The following is a 15,620-nucleotide window of genomic DNA, read 5'->3' as shown; positions in this document are numbered from 1 at the left end:
TTGTCAGCCTTGTAAATCCAAGCTGGACTGACTGTACATATCCTGATCAAGGAAAATCAAATTCTCACTTTGTGCAGTAATCTACACCTGGCTTTTCTGCCTCTGTCCATAATAATATACGTTATGTAGACTAAATGTCATCTGAAATGAATGTTTATTTACAACATAGTAAAGCAAACTATTATATGATCAAAAACAAATTAATTTTAGCAAAAAAGAAAAAGTCTCCATTTTGAATGAAATTTGTGATGTCAAAATGGGGTCAAGAGCCAAAAAAGGTAGGGAACCACTGTATTAAATGAAAGTCCATACATGACTTTCTATCAGTGCTCAATAGTAACTATATTAATATCTCTAACCATTCCCTTGTTATAAATCATCAAAATATGGCTAATTATAAGTAAAGGCACATTTTTAATACTTCAAAAATTCATCAAAAATTCTAAAATCTAATTTTTTTAAAAAAACTATGAACAGTTTGTAGACATTGTCCCAAGGAAACTACATTAAAAACTTGAAATTAATCTGACCAGTAGTTTTGGAGAAGAAGATTGTTGAAATGTAAACACTGGTGATGTTGACTTTCCCTTCAAGGTCAGTCAAGGTCAAAGGTCATGGAACCAAATGAAAGTCTACATATGATGAAATGAAATGAATCCAGCCATTAGTTTCATCAGAGAAGATGTTTGAAGAAATTGCTAACGAAGACGATGAAGATGATCACAAAGATAACACCGGCAGTCAGCTGGCGAGCTACAAAGGAAATAAAAGTAACCATTTCTTTTTCTTTTCTTTTCTTTAATAGAGCTGTGTCAACTTGGAATGAACAGACCTTGAGAGACCTTGGGATGCTACCGCTCTACATGACTTCAACATTCTATGATCATTTTCCTAAAGTGAGTGATACATTAGTCAATTAATGTCTTAATTTAGTGAAAAAACAAACTGCGTTGGAATGTTCCTCCTGTGTGAAATGTCATGCAACTCTTTAACTCTTGTGAGCAGAAAACAAAGAAGACATTCTTAAAATACTTCCTGAAAGTTCTTAAGAGCAACAAAGTGCCCAGAAGGAAGAGGAGGCAGCTGAAGAAAGAAGTGAGAATGTCAATTAAAACCAAGACCAAGCGATCAGTAGGTTAGTGTCTGGTATGTGAGGTTTCTTATTTAAAAAGTTTTGTTTGTATCATTAAACGTGTTTGCTCTTCTTCTGTTTTAGAATGTACGGTGGGAGTGATCACCCAGGTGACGATCAGTGATGAAACCTTCCCCTTCGACTACGACGACATAAACCAGTTTGATTCCTGCCTCAGTAACACAACCGTTAAAAACAACTTGGCTGCCATCACTGATAAGGTGGACGATAAAGACTACCTGAGGATTGTCCTGAGGAAGCTACGTGAGGTAGGTGGAAAAATAATTACAGTTGGATTGTAAATATACTTTGGATGTAAGTATGTACAGGATAATATGAATAATATGCACAACCACATGGAAGAATGTATTTAAGAATTTAAAAAAAAAATACCCACACTTGCCCATAGGGGGGGTATATAGTAATACCAGGAATTCCATCTGTCTTTCTGGCCCACCCGTCTGTTCCGAATTTTTGTCCAAACCATTTAATGGCTGAATTAAATTTTTAGATTTTTTTTTTTCTTTTACAAATTTTTACAGTGTTTGAACTCCAAAAATTTGTTCAGTTTCTCGAAGACTATTCACCCACCTCAGCAGACAAATTGTGATCAGATTGAAAGTAAAGACTTGGGCAGAATAATGTTTGTCTTGGTTTGACTGAACCACCCTAAAAGGACAGTAATCTAGTTTACTTATCTTTAATTTAAAATTCAAAATTAGTCCCAATCTAGTAAACTCCACTTTCTTTTTCACTTGTTTTTAATGCATGAGGAAAATACCTGTTTAGAAAAATATGCCGGGCATTAATATAATATCATAAGGACAAAGGGTATGACTGTCCTTCATCAAATCTAATTTCTATGAAACTAATGGTTTGAGTAACATCCCAGCAAAGAAACATCTTTTATTCTGTGTCTAGAATTTAAATTTTTTATACAAGATCCTGATGATTGTGAAAAAAAAATTCCCTGAATTCTAATGTTAGTTTGTTAACATTAGACAACAATTTACAAAATCAATAACCCTCTGATTTGACTGTAATTTACCACATGTCTGTATAGTGTCAACATCTAGTGTTACAAAAATGTGGAGTTTTAAAGGTCAATATCACAGCAGATGAATAAAAAATAATTTCCTATTAATAAATAGACACTTGGAGAGTGCAGATCTCTAATAAACCGACCAAATTCACTACATTAGCATCCCATCCCCAGCATGATTCTGCAAATGTGCTCATGTTTTTATTTTTCATCTGTTCACAAAATCCTAAAATGTAGTGATTTTTAGAAAATTGAAACAGATGGAAAGTTGACATGTTTGTGCTGTGGTTTTAGAAATGATGGTGGATGGATTTAAGTGATTGACTTGACTTGGTGACAGTTTTTTCTATTTTTCCTGGTCATAATTTCTTATTACTGCTTCTCAAATATTTAGGCTTATTCTACCGGTGCTTCAGCCTCGATCCCTGAAGATCAGGTTCAACTCTTGGGACCAGCAGCTTGTGTGGCCACAGTTGAAGACATCAATGTGTGGACTATCACTACAATTGACACCCTGTCTGCTCTGATGGACCCGTCAGATGGGACTTGGGACCCGAGTCTGGTAGGTTCACACATTAGATGTGTAATGCATGTACGTGTCCACCGTGTACTTACATGTTCTCATGACCATATGATCTGTTTCTTCAGGCTAAGGCTGTCATCACTAAGTATCTGAGTATTGATGGGAACAGCCTTGGTACTGCAGAGCTAAATGCCCTCGGAGGAGTCAACCTGTGCTCTCTAGACGTTGATGTTTTGAAGACGATTACCGAACAAAGCCTTAAGTAAGAAGCTGATAGAGTCAAGACTTAAAATCCAATGTGTGAACACTTGAATTGACCTGCTAGATCAGGGGTGTCAAAGTCTTTTTAGTTCAGGGGCCACATTCAGCTAAATTTGTTCTGCAGTGGGCCGAACCAGTAAAATTGTAATATAATAATATATAAATAATGTCAACTCCAAACTTTTCTCGATGTTTTAGAGTGAAAAAAGTAAAATTACATTATGAAAATGTTTGCACCTACAAACTATCCTTTCAAACAATGTGAATAAGATGAACAAACTGAAAATGTGTAATTTTAATAATATTATGCTTCAGGTTATCATTTACACATGTACATTATAATTTACAGATCACAGTGGATACATAAAACATCTAGTAACAGGTGGAATATTATTAAAATTGCCCTTACTTCTCTTAAAACATTTCAGATTGTTCATATTTGTTCAGGTTATTCCGACATTTTTACAATGTTATACTTTTAGTGTAAATACATGAACACATTTACATTTACAAAGAGAAAAATTTGGAGTTGTGAGTATTTATAGGTTATTATGACCCACTTGAGACTGAATTGGTCTGAATGTGAAACCTGAACTAAAAGGATTGTTAATATCTTAGTGTAATTTTTGCATTTCACAAATTCATCCCAAGGGCCGGACTGGACCCTTAAGTGGGCTGGATTTAGCCCCCGGGCCGCATGTTTGACACCTGTGTGCTAGATAGAAAGTACAGAAAACACTGACAGAATTAGTTCACTGTATATACTTAGAGTTGTATATAGTACTGCAAAGTCACACTTGAGTAGAAGTACAGGTAACCTAACAAAAAAGTACTTTGGTAGAAGTTCAAGTCACCAAATGCTACTTAAGTTAAAGTTGTTAAGTATCTAGTATTTACTGTACTTAAGTATAACAAGTAATCTACAATTAAATGTACTCAAGTAATGAAAGCAAAGTACAAGTAAATGTTAATAACAACTAAAGGTATCAGAATTTTGAATATTATAAAGTTTATCCAGGATTTTAAAACATAATAAAGTAAAAGAAAAGCAGTCCAAATATTGAAAATAATGCCTACATCACACACTTCAAAAACAAGATTTAAAAACCTAAACACGAGTAAGATACTGCTGGTATTAGAAATGTCAGAATTTTGGGGGAAAAAAGAAAAGAAAGAAAAAGTGCTTTTATGTTGGCGGAGCTCTTTGGTCTACTTTGAAATGCTTTAAAAATCTATTTGTTCTCACTGAATCTGGCAAAAAGTTAAAATAAATTTGTCTTTTTTGAGATTTCAACATAAAAATCTGATAACTGTTAGTAATCAGATAACTGTAACAATCAGATCTGATGTGTTTACATGCACTTCAGAAATGTGATAACTGAATAAACCCGGTTTAGACGTTTTAATCCACTATCAGATTTCTTTCATTCGTATGTAAATAGCGGGAGTTGAATCAAACCTCCTATTACTGGATTCCACTCATATTTGACTACATCACTTCAGTTTTCTACAATTTTTTGCACATGTGCAGATGTAAAAGAACGAAATAGATCAGATCAGCAGGTTTATATCCACAAAGACATTAGAGTATTGGGAAGAAATTCAGGTGTGTTAATCTGATTACTCATAATCAGATTACTGCTGCTATCTGATAAAACATACCAGATTATGCTGTTTACATGATCACTTGAATAATCTGTTAACTCCAGAAATTGAATAATGATCAGAGTTTTAGTGTGCATGTAAATGGGCTCAGTGACTTAATACAAAGTGGTATGAAACAGGGCTGGGTGGTTCACATGTTACCCCTTGTTGACGTCTTTGTAGTACAGTACAATACAGACAGCTTTACCGTTTCATATACTGATGATGAGATCTGACATTTTTAATGTTTAAAGATAAAATATTACAAGTAGCTTCTTAGCGCAATTGTGCAAAAATAGTACAATACAATAGTTTTCACATTGAAAAATATAAGATTTACTGCACAAATACACCACTATAGTCTATTAGTTTTCAGTTTCAGGTTAAAGTTAGGTGTGTTCCTCTTTGTTTATTGCAGTGTTGTTTACTCTTGCTTACTTGTGTGTTTTTCCTGCAGAGATGCAAATGAACTGGATGTGTCGAACTGCACTCTGGAGAAAAAGAAAGCCCTGTTCGACATCGCCGTAAAAGCATTTAATTCCAACACGCGCTCAACTGTTTCAGTTCCCTCCTACCAGCTCTCGAAGAGTTACCTGGGTACGCTAACACTCACACCATCGCTTCATGCAGAAAGTCTGCACACAAACTGAAAGACTATAAATTAAGTCTTCTCTTCCTTTCTTGGCCTCCAGGGGGAGCTTCACAAGAGTATATCAGAAGCTTGGTGCCTGCCGATGTAAATATGGACATGGCAACATTCACCAGTCTGGATGAAAACGTTGTACTGGTCAGTACTGTGATAGTGTGTGTAAACCATAAGAAGTCGTCTGATGGGTACTGTTTGTTTTTTTACTGTTTTTGTTCTAATCTCTCTGACAGTTGTTTCAATAAATAACAACTTCTGCAAAACCAATAACATAGCCAGTGGGGTTCCCCAGGGATCAGGTTTAGGGCTGCTTTACTTTAATCCACATAAGTTACCCTAGGACCGCTTGATTCCCTTTTAAAATGTATTCTACATATTAATAACTATCCTATAGATTTTTACAGCTCAACCAACAATACACTGACATTTTCAGACAGAGAAAATGATCACAAAATTGAATTATCTTGGATTTACCTCTGGCAAAAATCTTGATGTGGTCTGGCTGCACTGAACAAGTAACATATGTGGAGCAGATTAAGAAATATTACACTTCTACTTTCTATATTTACAGTTTTTACTTGACCCATTTACACAGACATAGGTCATGAAATGTCTATGTTTTTGATAAACAAATTACTAAAATACAGACAATGAGTTTTTACTTATGTTTAAAGCTTTCATACATGTCTGAAATGTTCAGTGTATAAATTAAGCTCTGGAAAAAGGTAATTAGGTAATCCAAAATGCAAGAACAAAATCTTTAATCAAGCTTTTTCGCATGTAGTTGTAAGTTGCTGGAAGTGTTGGCATCTTTAATGTAAAATTAATGAATAATATAATAAGTTTTTATTGTTTTAGGCCTGATGTTATTCAGTATTATTCTCTTTTATGGTTTGTTGATTTTACTTAGTTTATTGATTTTCTTTTAACATATTCATTTATGTTAGTGTTTTTGTGTTTTATTGTATTTAGATCCATTTTATATGATATATTCTTTTTAATTGTATCTAGTTGTTATTTCAATCTAACTTTTGTCCTCCTGTTATATTTAGGTCCAAACCGAGTAAAGTCGGCGCAGGGCCTATTGAATTTACTTTTACAAAAATTGCTTCACCTCGGACATTCAAACACCGATTTGGCTCAAATTTGACTCACACATCTATCTCTCAGGTCTACACCCATTCATTGGAAAAATTTAAAAAATTTTGCACTATAGTGCCCCCTACAAATTTACCTTCACGAAAATTGCTTCAGTTCAGACATGCGATGATCTATTTGGCTCAAATTTGAATCAGTTGTACATATCCCAGGCCTACACCCATTCATTGGAAAAATATGAAATTTGGCTCCATAGCGCCCCCTACAAATTTAATTTTACTAAAATTGCTTTAGTTCAGACATACGATCACCTATTTGGCTCAAATTTGAATCAGTTGTCAATCTCCCAGCCCTACACCCATTCATCAGAAGACATTAAAATTTCGCACAATAGCGCCCCTTACAAATATACCTTTACAAAAACTGGCTCAGTTCATACATATGAACACTGATTTGCCTCAAATTTGAATGAATTGTGTATCTCCCAGGCCTACACCTATTTATCAAAAGAAATTGAAATTTTGCACTATAGCGCCCCCTACAAATATACCTTTATGAACATTACATCAGTTCGGACATAAAAACACTGATGTGGCTCAAATTTTGCCTAAGACATCTATCTCTCAGGCCTACACCCATTCACTGGAAAAATATTAAATTTGGCTCCATAGCGCCCCCTACAATTTTCATTTTACTAAAATTGCTTCAGTTCAGACATACAATCGCCTATTTGGCTCAAATTTGAATCAGTTGTCAATCTCCCAGGCCTGCAACCGTTTGTCAGAAGATATTGAAATTTTGCACTATAGCGCCCCCTACAAATTTACCTTTACAAAAATTCCATCAGTTCGGACATACGAACACCCATTTGGCTCAAATTTGAATCAGTTGTTAATCTCCCAGGCCTACACACATTCATCAGAAGACATTAAAATTTGGTGGTAGAGCGCCACCTGCTGAATGATGGACATACTTGTACTGGACATGTCCTTGGCGAGGGCTTTTCGATGCCACTTGCGGCTTTAATTGTTTTTCCGACTTATTTGTCATTTCTAAATCTTTTTTAAACTGCACTAATCTGTATGAGAGATGCCACACAAATGAAGTTTGACTAATCAGTTCAATATTTGTATTTCAGCTCCACCGTCGTGTTACACCATCTGACATCTGAATTTAAGGTTTCTGCTCTTTTCTTTCTAGAACCTGACTGTTGACGAAGTTGGTGGTCTTCTTGGCACCAACAAGCCAGAACTGAAGTCCTATGAAAATCAGAGCCTGGTACAGAACTGGATTAGTAGGCAGTTGCAGACTGACCTGGACAAACTGGGAGTGGGTCTCACCGGAGGAATAGTTCGGGTCGTAACCCCCACCAACACCACAGTGACCTCCAACTCAGTCACTGTGACACCCAGCCCTGGTGCCACCTCCAACACCAAAGCTACTGCAGCTCCTGTTACTTCTACTATTACCACCGCCAAACCGCCTTCAGCCACTACTGCAGGATCTGCCACCACAGGTAAGTGATGTCAATGCAAAACAGAAGAATTCCAGACTTAATCATCAAATACCTAAACTTGAGAGGCTCTTCTCATTTTAGGACTGACTTATATGGCCAAAAATGTAATAATAATAATAATAATAATAATAATAATAATAATAATAATAATAATAATAATAATAGCCCTGCGATGAACTGGCGACTTGTCCAGGGTGTACCCCGCCTTCGCCCCTATGTAGCTGGGATAGGCTCCAAGCGACCCCCGTGACCCTAGTGAGGATAAAGCAGGTTCAGAAAATGAATGAATAATAAGAATAAGAATAATAACATGGAAAACACCTGGTGTACGGTTAAATAAATAAATAAATAAATAGAATTTAAAAAATGTATTATATTATCACAATACAAAAATTCAGTCATAAAAATGGCATATCATTTTATTTGTTCGAAGAAAATTTGCTGGCAACAACTGTCATTTAAAAAAAAAAAAAAGATTTGTTAAGGAGGACACACTCTTTATGTCATTTATGAAATATTTCTCTTCTATTGTAGGATAGAGTTTTACTAAATAAATCATAAATTATTGAAGACCCCCTTAAATATATGTTAAACAAAATAAAGGTTAGCTTAAATATGTTAGCTTAATTAGCTTCCGAGCTAAAGCTAAGAAAATGTTTTCGCAGTAGTTGTCATTTATTAAATATTTGACTTTATAAGTAGGGCACACTCAGTCTTTTAGCAAATAAATGAGGAAGTTGAGTTTAAAATTGTCTTAGAGGAGGATAATTTTATAATAAATGTGAATCACTTAGGATAGGTTAAATGTGTAAAGTATGTGCGTAACAAGCTGTGGAGTGACTGTGGAACAATCCAGAACAGGAGATAAAGGAAAGTACAAACATAAATGTATTTAAAAAGAGGTATAAAGAATTGTTTCTAAATAGGTATATGGAACATGAAGGATCAAAATAGTATTATCGCAAAGATCAGGCGTGGTTTCTTAGAATTAAGAGAGAGTAATTCGAATTTCAGAGATTTTGCTATGTGTGAGTGGATTAGAGTGGGGGCAGATGTGAAGTCTAGATGAACTGGGATTGTGGGGGTGAAATTATGGAATGGACCTTATGTTGCATTTAAGTTATCCACTCCTTTGGCAAAGTTAAAAAAAAAAAAAGAAAAAAAAAGAGTACTTTAAGTTTAAATTATTCAGAAATATTGAATTGAGATGGTAGATGTGTTTTTGTTGTTGACTTTTCTTTATTTCTTTATTTGTTGTTATTATTATGGTAGGAATGCTCGATGCCGTACACATTTAAGTTGATGTAAGCAGTGTATTAGTTGAAAAGGATAGGCAAAAAAAATGAGCTTTTGCTTCTAGCCTATTCCTTTTTTTGTTTTTATGTTTATTACAATTGATGTACTGAGTACAATAATTGATGTAAAACCAAAAAATAAATTCATTCATTCAATGGAGGGAGAAATCATTTAGATCACAGGTGTCAAACATGCGGCCCAGGGGCCAAATCCGGCCCGCCAAAGGGTCCAATCCAGCCCTTGGGATGAATTTGTGAAATGCAAAAATTACACTAAGATATTAACAATCCTTTTAGTTCAGGTTCCACATTCAGACCAATTCAATCTCAAGTGGGCAGGACCAGTAAAATACTATCATAATAACATATAAATAAAGACAACTCCAAATTTTTCTCTTTGTAAATATAAATATTTTCATGTATTTACACTAAAACAAAGTATAATTTTGCAAAAAATGTGAATAACCTGAACAAATATGAACAACTTGAAATGTCTTAAGAAAAGTACACACAACTTTACCAATATTCTGCCTGTTACTAAATGTTTTGTGTGTCTGTAGATCAACTGTGATCTGTCAGTTATAATGTACATGCGTAAATGATAAACTGAGGCAGAATATTGTTAAAATTACACTTATTTTTTCAGTTTGTTCATGTTATTCACATCTTTTGAAAGGATAATTTGTAGATGTAACTCTTCTTGTAATATAAATTTAGTTTTTTCGCTCTAAAACATAGAGAAAAGTTTGGAGTTGACATTATTTATATATTATGTTATTATTTTACTGGTTCGGCCCACTTCAGATCAAATTTAGCTGAATGTGGCCCCTGAACTAAAATGAGTTTGACACCCCTGATTTAGACATCGCCACAGAAATAGTCCTAGATCTTTAAGGATTAAAATGAGTGATTTGGGGAATTTTTTTCTGGAATTTGTTGCACTCACATCAGATTGTATTTAAACTGTGATAAATCAGTGTAAATTAGAAAGAATATGACTAATGTGAGTTTGTGTTCTTTCAGGTAATGGTCCTCGTCTCCGACCAGACCTTGGTTTATCCGTCATCGTTCTTTTTGTGCTCATCGCTACTTCTCAGCTCATTTTTGACTGAAAAAAGGGACTGCTTGATGCGACAGTTTCTAATGATACAAAATTGTGTATTTATCACAGGTAGAAGGAAATATTGTAAAAACAACAATGCTTATAGGCAGAGTTAACTTAGATCACAATACAGGCCTATATATAAAAGAGCATTTGCTAATGCTACATGTCCAATAACGTTAGATCATCAGAGACAAACATATTTTTGAAATGAAACTTTTACATATGTACATTGTTCTCATGTTCATTTATTTTTAGTACTTTCTCTTTTTATTTCAGCTGTGTAATTGTTACAAATGTTCAGATGAAGGTTTAACAGAAAACGTATGAAGGTGACAATCAGTTCAGGTAATCCTATGAATCCATTTGTAACAAAACAGACAATATATTTTGTAATACAGACTCTGTATCCGATACATAACAAATGCAGGTTAATTTGCACTCCGTATGAACTTTCATCACTTGCTTCCTTTTAATTTTTATAATTCATGGTTTGAGGGTAACATATTTTCATCTGTACTGTTTCACCTTAACAATAAATCCATTAAAAAAATATATGTTTAAGTTGGTTCGAGTCTAAGTCTAATACTTAAAACTACACAGCAAGTAACAAATGAATAAAAGAAAACAAAAACTGGTTTATAGGTTAATAAGTGACTACTCATTATGATCAGAGTGTGATTAGATCAGACACAGTTTCTTGGATACTGAGTGTTTGGAAGTTGAACATCCTCTAAGTTATAAACGTTTATAGACGCCAAGAACAGTCTTGCAAGTTGGACAGGAGTGTTTCGCATCTTTCAGTCGATCCACACAAAAGGGGATGAGGCAGCAGCCGAAAACAAAGCTGGAGAGAACAGACGCTCATGTCACAAACTCTGACATATCCCATCTGCTCACAAACTGTTTTCAGAACATCACAACATGTTTATTTATGGAAAACAAGAGGAAAATATTTATTGACTTGACTCTCTGTGTTTACTTTGGTGTCAACAATAATCTAAATCATTAAATTACATTTCATCCAAGAACAAAAAAACTATTCACATTAAATCTCACGTTAATTTAGACTAAAACCTCCAGAGGATGCATTTATATTGATTTTATGATTTTACATTTTTTCACAGTAGAAAGATTAAGCTTGATTAATAATATTAATTGTATTTTGTCCAGACATACAAAGAAATGAAAGCAACCAGACACATCCATTATTGTTCAGTAAAATGTGGAAAGGGAGAAAAACAGACAAAAGCAAAAGGAAATGTTCAATACTAATTAAAAAATGTGGTACAAAAATTGATGCTTGTCTCAATTTAACAATTAAATCTAAGTTAAAACACTTCAGTAGCACAGGAATGTAAAGCAGCAGCAGCGTCCTCCGCTGGTGGTAAACAGAAGCGTAAAAGCTCACACCACCTGCCTGTTACCGTACTAAGAAGGAAACTAACACTAATGATGATAATCTTACAGAGAAATGAAGAAGAACAAACTGTTGCTTCTCAAAATTCATGTCATTGCGCATATTTTAACACAAGTGTAGTGTAAAATGTGAATATGTCTACACGTTGGCTGTTATTCTCTTATTTTACAGTACATTTTACATCTTTATTCTTTGGTCACCTTTAAAAAAAATTCTGTTTTAGAGGATAACAATATATAGATGTTACACTCATTTAAATCTGCGGAGAAATGAATGAAAAATAAAAAATATATATAAAAAAATGTATTGCTAAAGGTGAAGATAAATTTATGATCACAATTTATTTGGCATTACACATTTACCTTTGTTAAAATCAGCTGTTTTCATCATATAAATGTAAATGCAAGGCAGTGCAGGTTTATTTATAAAGCACATTTCATGTACAAGACAATTCAAAGTGCTTTACATAAAACATTAAAAGCATTACAGTAGGGAAGCAATAAAAAGTATAGGAATGAGAAAAACAAACAAAGAAAAAAACAAAAACAGATAAATAGCTAAAACAGATAAACAGAAATAAACTTTAAGCTTAAAGAAACTGCAGATCTGAACTGATGAATAAAAACTATTCAAATGCAGCTGAGAACAAAATGCAAAATGAAGATAAGTCTGAAGCAGTCAAAGTGTTCTGATCATTTTGGCAGATTTTGTTCCTTTGAGAATAAAATAAACACACTAGTTCAGTTGTGAGTGTACTGTTGAGTGTTTGTGTTACTGTTTATGGCTGTACCGCCCTGAACACACCTTCAGGGTTGGGCCTGGTCAGTGTTAGGATGGGAGACCACCTGTGAATACCAGGTGCTTTTACACCTGTGTTTACCACCAGCGTACGTTTTCCTGTTTGTTCATCTATAGATCTTGTATTCTCTATAAATATTTCAGTCCTTTTATGCTGCTTTTCTCTTGTGGGTGGATAATGACACTGACTTTTCCCCTGTCCTTAAATGCACCATAAATATCAGGGTGGAGTTTCTTACCCACAGAAGAAGAGGCCTCCACAGAACAGGTATGTGAGCAGACCAGAGGTGTAGTCCACTTTGGACAGAACCGTCTGATGACATTTAGGACATGAGACCTGGACTGGACCGACCCCTAACGGACCCACGGACACTGCACAGAATGAGGATGAACAAAAAATAAAAGTGAATGTTTTCTTATTTTTGCTCTGACTCCAAGTAAGATAAAAAAAAAAAAAATTCCAAGTGGTCGAGTGAACTGTTACCAATCTAATTCAGATTATTTTATGTTTTAGAGGACTTTCTTTGATTGATTATTAAATTTGTGGTTGAAAAATATCTTATTCTTCAATTGAACAAAGTGGAGTGTCTGACTGGACACCTCTGGATTAGAAAAAATAAAAAAACAAAATAAATAATTCAACTAAAGGACACCACTAAAGACAGTGGAAATATATAGTATTCACTCTCAGATTTGTTTTTGTCATAATAAACCATATATAGATTTAAAAAAAAAAAAAAAAAAAAAAGAGGGGGGGGGGGGGGGGGGGTCCGTGTCCAATAAATCCAGATTCACATTTTCTTTGAAAAGAAAAATCTGAGGTGGCCTTCATCTGCAATAACAAAAGAAAAAAAATCTATGTATCTATATCTATCTATCTATCTATAGATATAGATCTATCTATCTATCTATCTATCTACCTATCTATCTATCTATTATATATATATATATATATATTTTTTTTTTTTTTTTTTTTTTTTTTTTCTGATATTAATATTCAGTCAAACAGTTTTCATTCAGACCCAGATGATGATGTCATCCATACACGTTAGTCTGTCTACAGCCCACACTTATTTCAGGACAGTCATCCACTGCTGTATATTTTCTATTCCTACAACACCATGACATGTTTTCTTTATTTGATTTGATTTTAAAGCATTCCAATTTCGCTGCTGCTAAAGTTCATCTTTTTCTTGCTGCTCCTTAAATGGTTCGTCTATGAAACCGCTGACCCAAAGTCAGCTGTTTGCACAAGGCACAACACCTGCCCTTTTATAGTGTTTAATGGGTGTTACATATACTAACTGGTGACGCCCCTCCAATTTACAGTCAGGTGGGACTGAACAATCATCACACCTGTGTCAGAGCAGTTCTGGCTGGTCAGAATGTCTTTCTCTTAATGAAAAACTAATTAGAAGTATAAATTACAAGAATGTCGCTGCACGAGGCCCAAAGATGTGTAAAAGTTTAGATACTCACCAACTGAAACCTGTGCATTTTCCATCATTCCTGGACAGTAACAAAATCAAATATCAGCAGATGTACAAATACTGATAAAACAGAATGTTTTATGTAGACAAGACAGAAAATAGTATTATGATAATCTGTAGCACTAGTTTTGTCTGAACTAGTGTTTTCAAAGTATCTGCAGTTTTTACACAAATATCTGTACTTTCTACTTGCATTTTCAGAAAGTAATCGTACATTTAAAGAGAATCATTTATTTTTTTATTTTGCTTTATTAAAATCATAACTGATTGCAATCTACATGGATGGAACAATTACACAAGGAGCAAAAGATAAAAATAATGTAAAAGACATAACAGGATGAAAAAAAAGTAATATGATGGGAATGATGTTGAAAAGATGCAGCACGTAAAAAAAAATAAAATTAAAATTAAACAAATGAGACAAAGAGATGCAAAAAGGTGGTATATATATATATATATATATATATATATATATATATATATATATATAAGCTAATATGCGTCTGTATCTGTAAGATGAAAACAATGTAAAAGATGTAATAAGATGAAAATATAGAGGACATAATGAAACAAGCGATGTAAAAATCCTAACAGGATCACAATGGTGTAAAAGAGACAAAGAAGCAACACGGAATGAGACGTAACAGGATAAAAATGACGTGACAAGGTGAAAAAAATGTAAAGGATGTAAGACATGAAATGTGTGACGAGGTAATATAATGCAGCACTACAAAAAAGACGTAAAATGACAAGACCAAAGAAATTGAAAGACATTTAACAAAACAGAGAGGAAAGGCAAAGAAAAGGCACTATAACATCCACCTTCTATTGTTGACATTGAAATGTTTTTTTTACTCTGAGTCATAAGGGTTTGATGGTTTTCATATAAAATTAATATAAAATGAGACCTACACTGTACTTTTTCTTGTTTATACCAGGAAAGAAACCAAACCAGTGCTTCTGTGCAAGTATCTGTACTCAGAAGGACTGTGTGTGGACTTTTGCCACCTCTGAAAACATAATTGGCATGTAGGTGTAGCTCTATTGTAAAGAAAAAGAAATCCTGGCCCTTATTCTAAAAATACAGAATTGGTTAAACAGGTTAAAGGCAGAATACTTACAGTAGTAGAGGACGGACGGATCAGACTGTATTCACAGTGAGTTCTCAGTTTTCTGCAGGGCGTCCTCTATCCTTGCCAACCTTGTTTACTTCCCCAGAAGTCATAAGATTTGTGGAATTCTATGTCTACTTCACTGACCCAACCCTCAATCAAACCCAGAGGATCAGTTGACATCTGACAAGACACTCCTTTATCAGCTTAATGCAACACAGTTTCATCAGTCTCATTTGTATAACTGCGGATTTTTTCAAAGCACAGTCATGAAATGAATGAGTGCCTGTTATCTGTTACTAATACCTGTCTTGCCTTTTCCAAACATCTATAAGAGAAATGTGATTGTGTCTTAAGCCTCAGGTGTCTGTATAATTTATACCCTCTAGCGCACAAGTGTCAAACATGCGGCTGGTGGGCCAAAAAAAGGTCCAATCTGACCAGAGGGATACATTTGCAAGATGAAAAAATCACACATAAGACATTAACAGCCAAGGATGTTGAACTCATTTTAGTTCAGGGGTCACATACAGACCAATTG

At 34.3% G+C, this 15,620-nt stretch overlaps 1 protein-coding gene and 1 long non-coding RNA gene across 2 annotated transcripts in view; one reads left to right on the top strand and one right to left on the bottom strand.

Moving 5' to 3' along the window:
* Positions 1-10,812, top strand: part of mslnb (mesothelin b) — a 77,694-nt gene extending 66,882 nt beyond the window's left edge. The window contains exons 80-88 of the mRNA XM_030126689.1: positions 806-896; positions 1,006-1,135; positions 1,217-1,401; positions 2,569-2,736; positions 2,823-2,959; positions 5,060-5,199; positions 5,295-5,389; positions 7,547-7,862; positions 10,181-10,812. Coding sequence (XP_029982549.1) covers positions 806-896; positions 1,006-1,135; positions 1,217-1,401; positions 2,569-2,736; positions 2,823-2,959; positions 5,060-5,199; positions 5,295-5,389; positions 7,547-7,862; positions 10,181-10,269 — 1,351 coding nt within the window. The 3' untranslated portion in view covers positions 10,270-10,812. The remainder of the gene's footprint in view (positions 1-805; positions 897-1,005; positions 1,136-1,216; positions 1,402-2,568; positions 2,737-2,822; positions 2,960-5,059; positions 5,200-5,294; positions 5,390-7,546; positions 7,863-10,180) is intronic.
* A 9-nt stretch (positions 10,813-10,821) lies between these two features.
* LOC115414006 (uncharacterized) lies at positions 10,822-15,196 on the bottom strand. Its single transcript, XR_003934539.1, has 4 exons — positions 15,089-15,196; positions 13,957-13,986; positions 12,717-12,849; positions 10,822-11,106 (listed from the first exon to the last, which is right to left on the bottom strand). It is a non-coding gene; the product is annotated as an uncharacterized LOC115414006 (long non-coding RNA).
* Between the last annotated feature and the right edge of the window lie 424 nt (positions 15,197-15,620).

This window comes from Sphaeramia orbicularis, chromosome 1 (genome assembly GCF_902148855.1).
Source record: "Sphaeramia orbicularis chromosome 1, fSphaOr1.1, whole genome shotgun sequence".
Taxonomy (NCBI): Eukaryota; Metazoa; Chordata; class Actinopteri; order Kurtiformes; family Apogonidae; genus Sphaeramia; species Sphaeramia orbicularis.
This window is presented reverse-complemented; position numbering and strand designations above follow the sequence as displayed.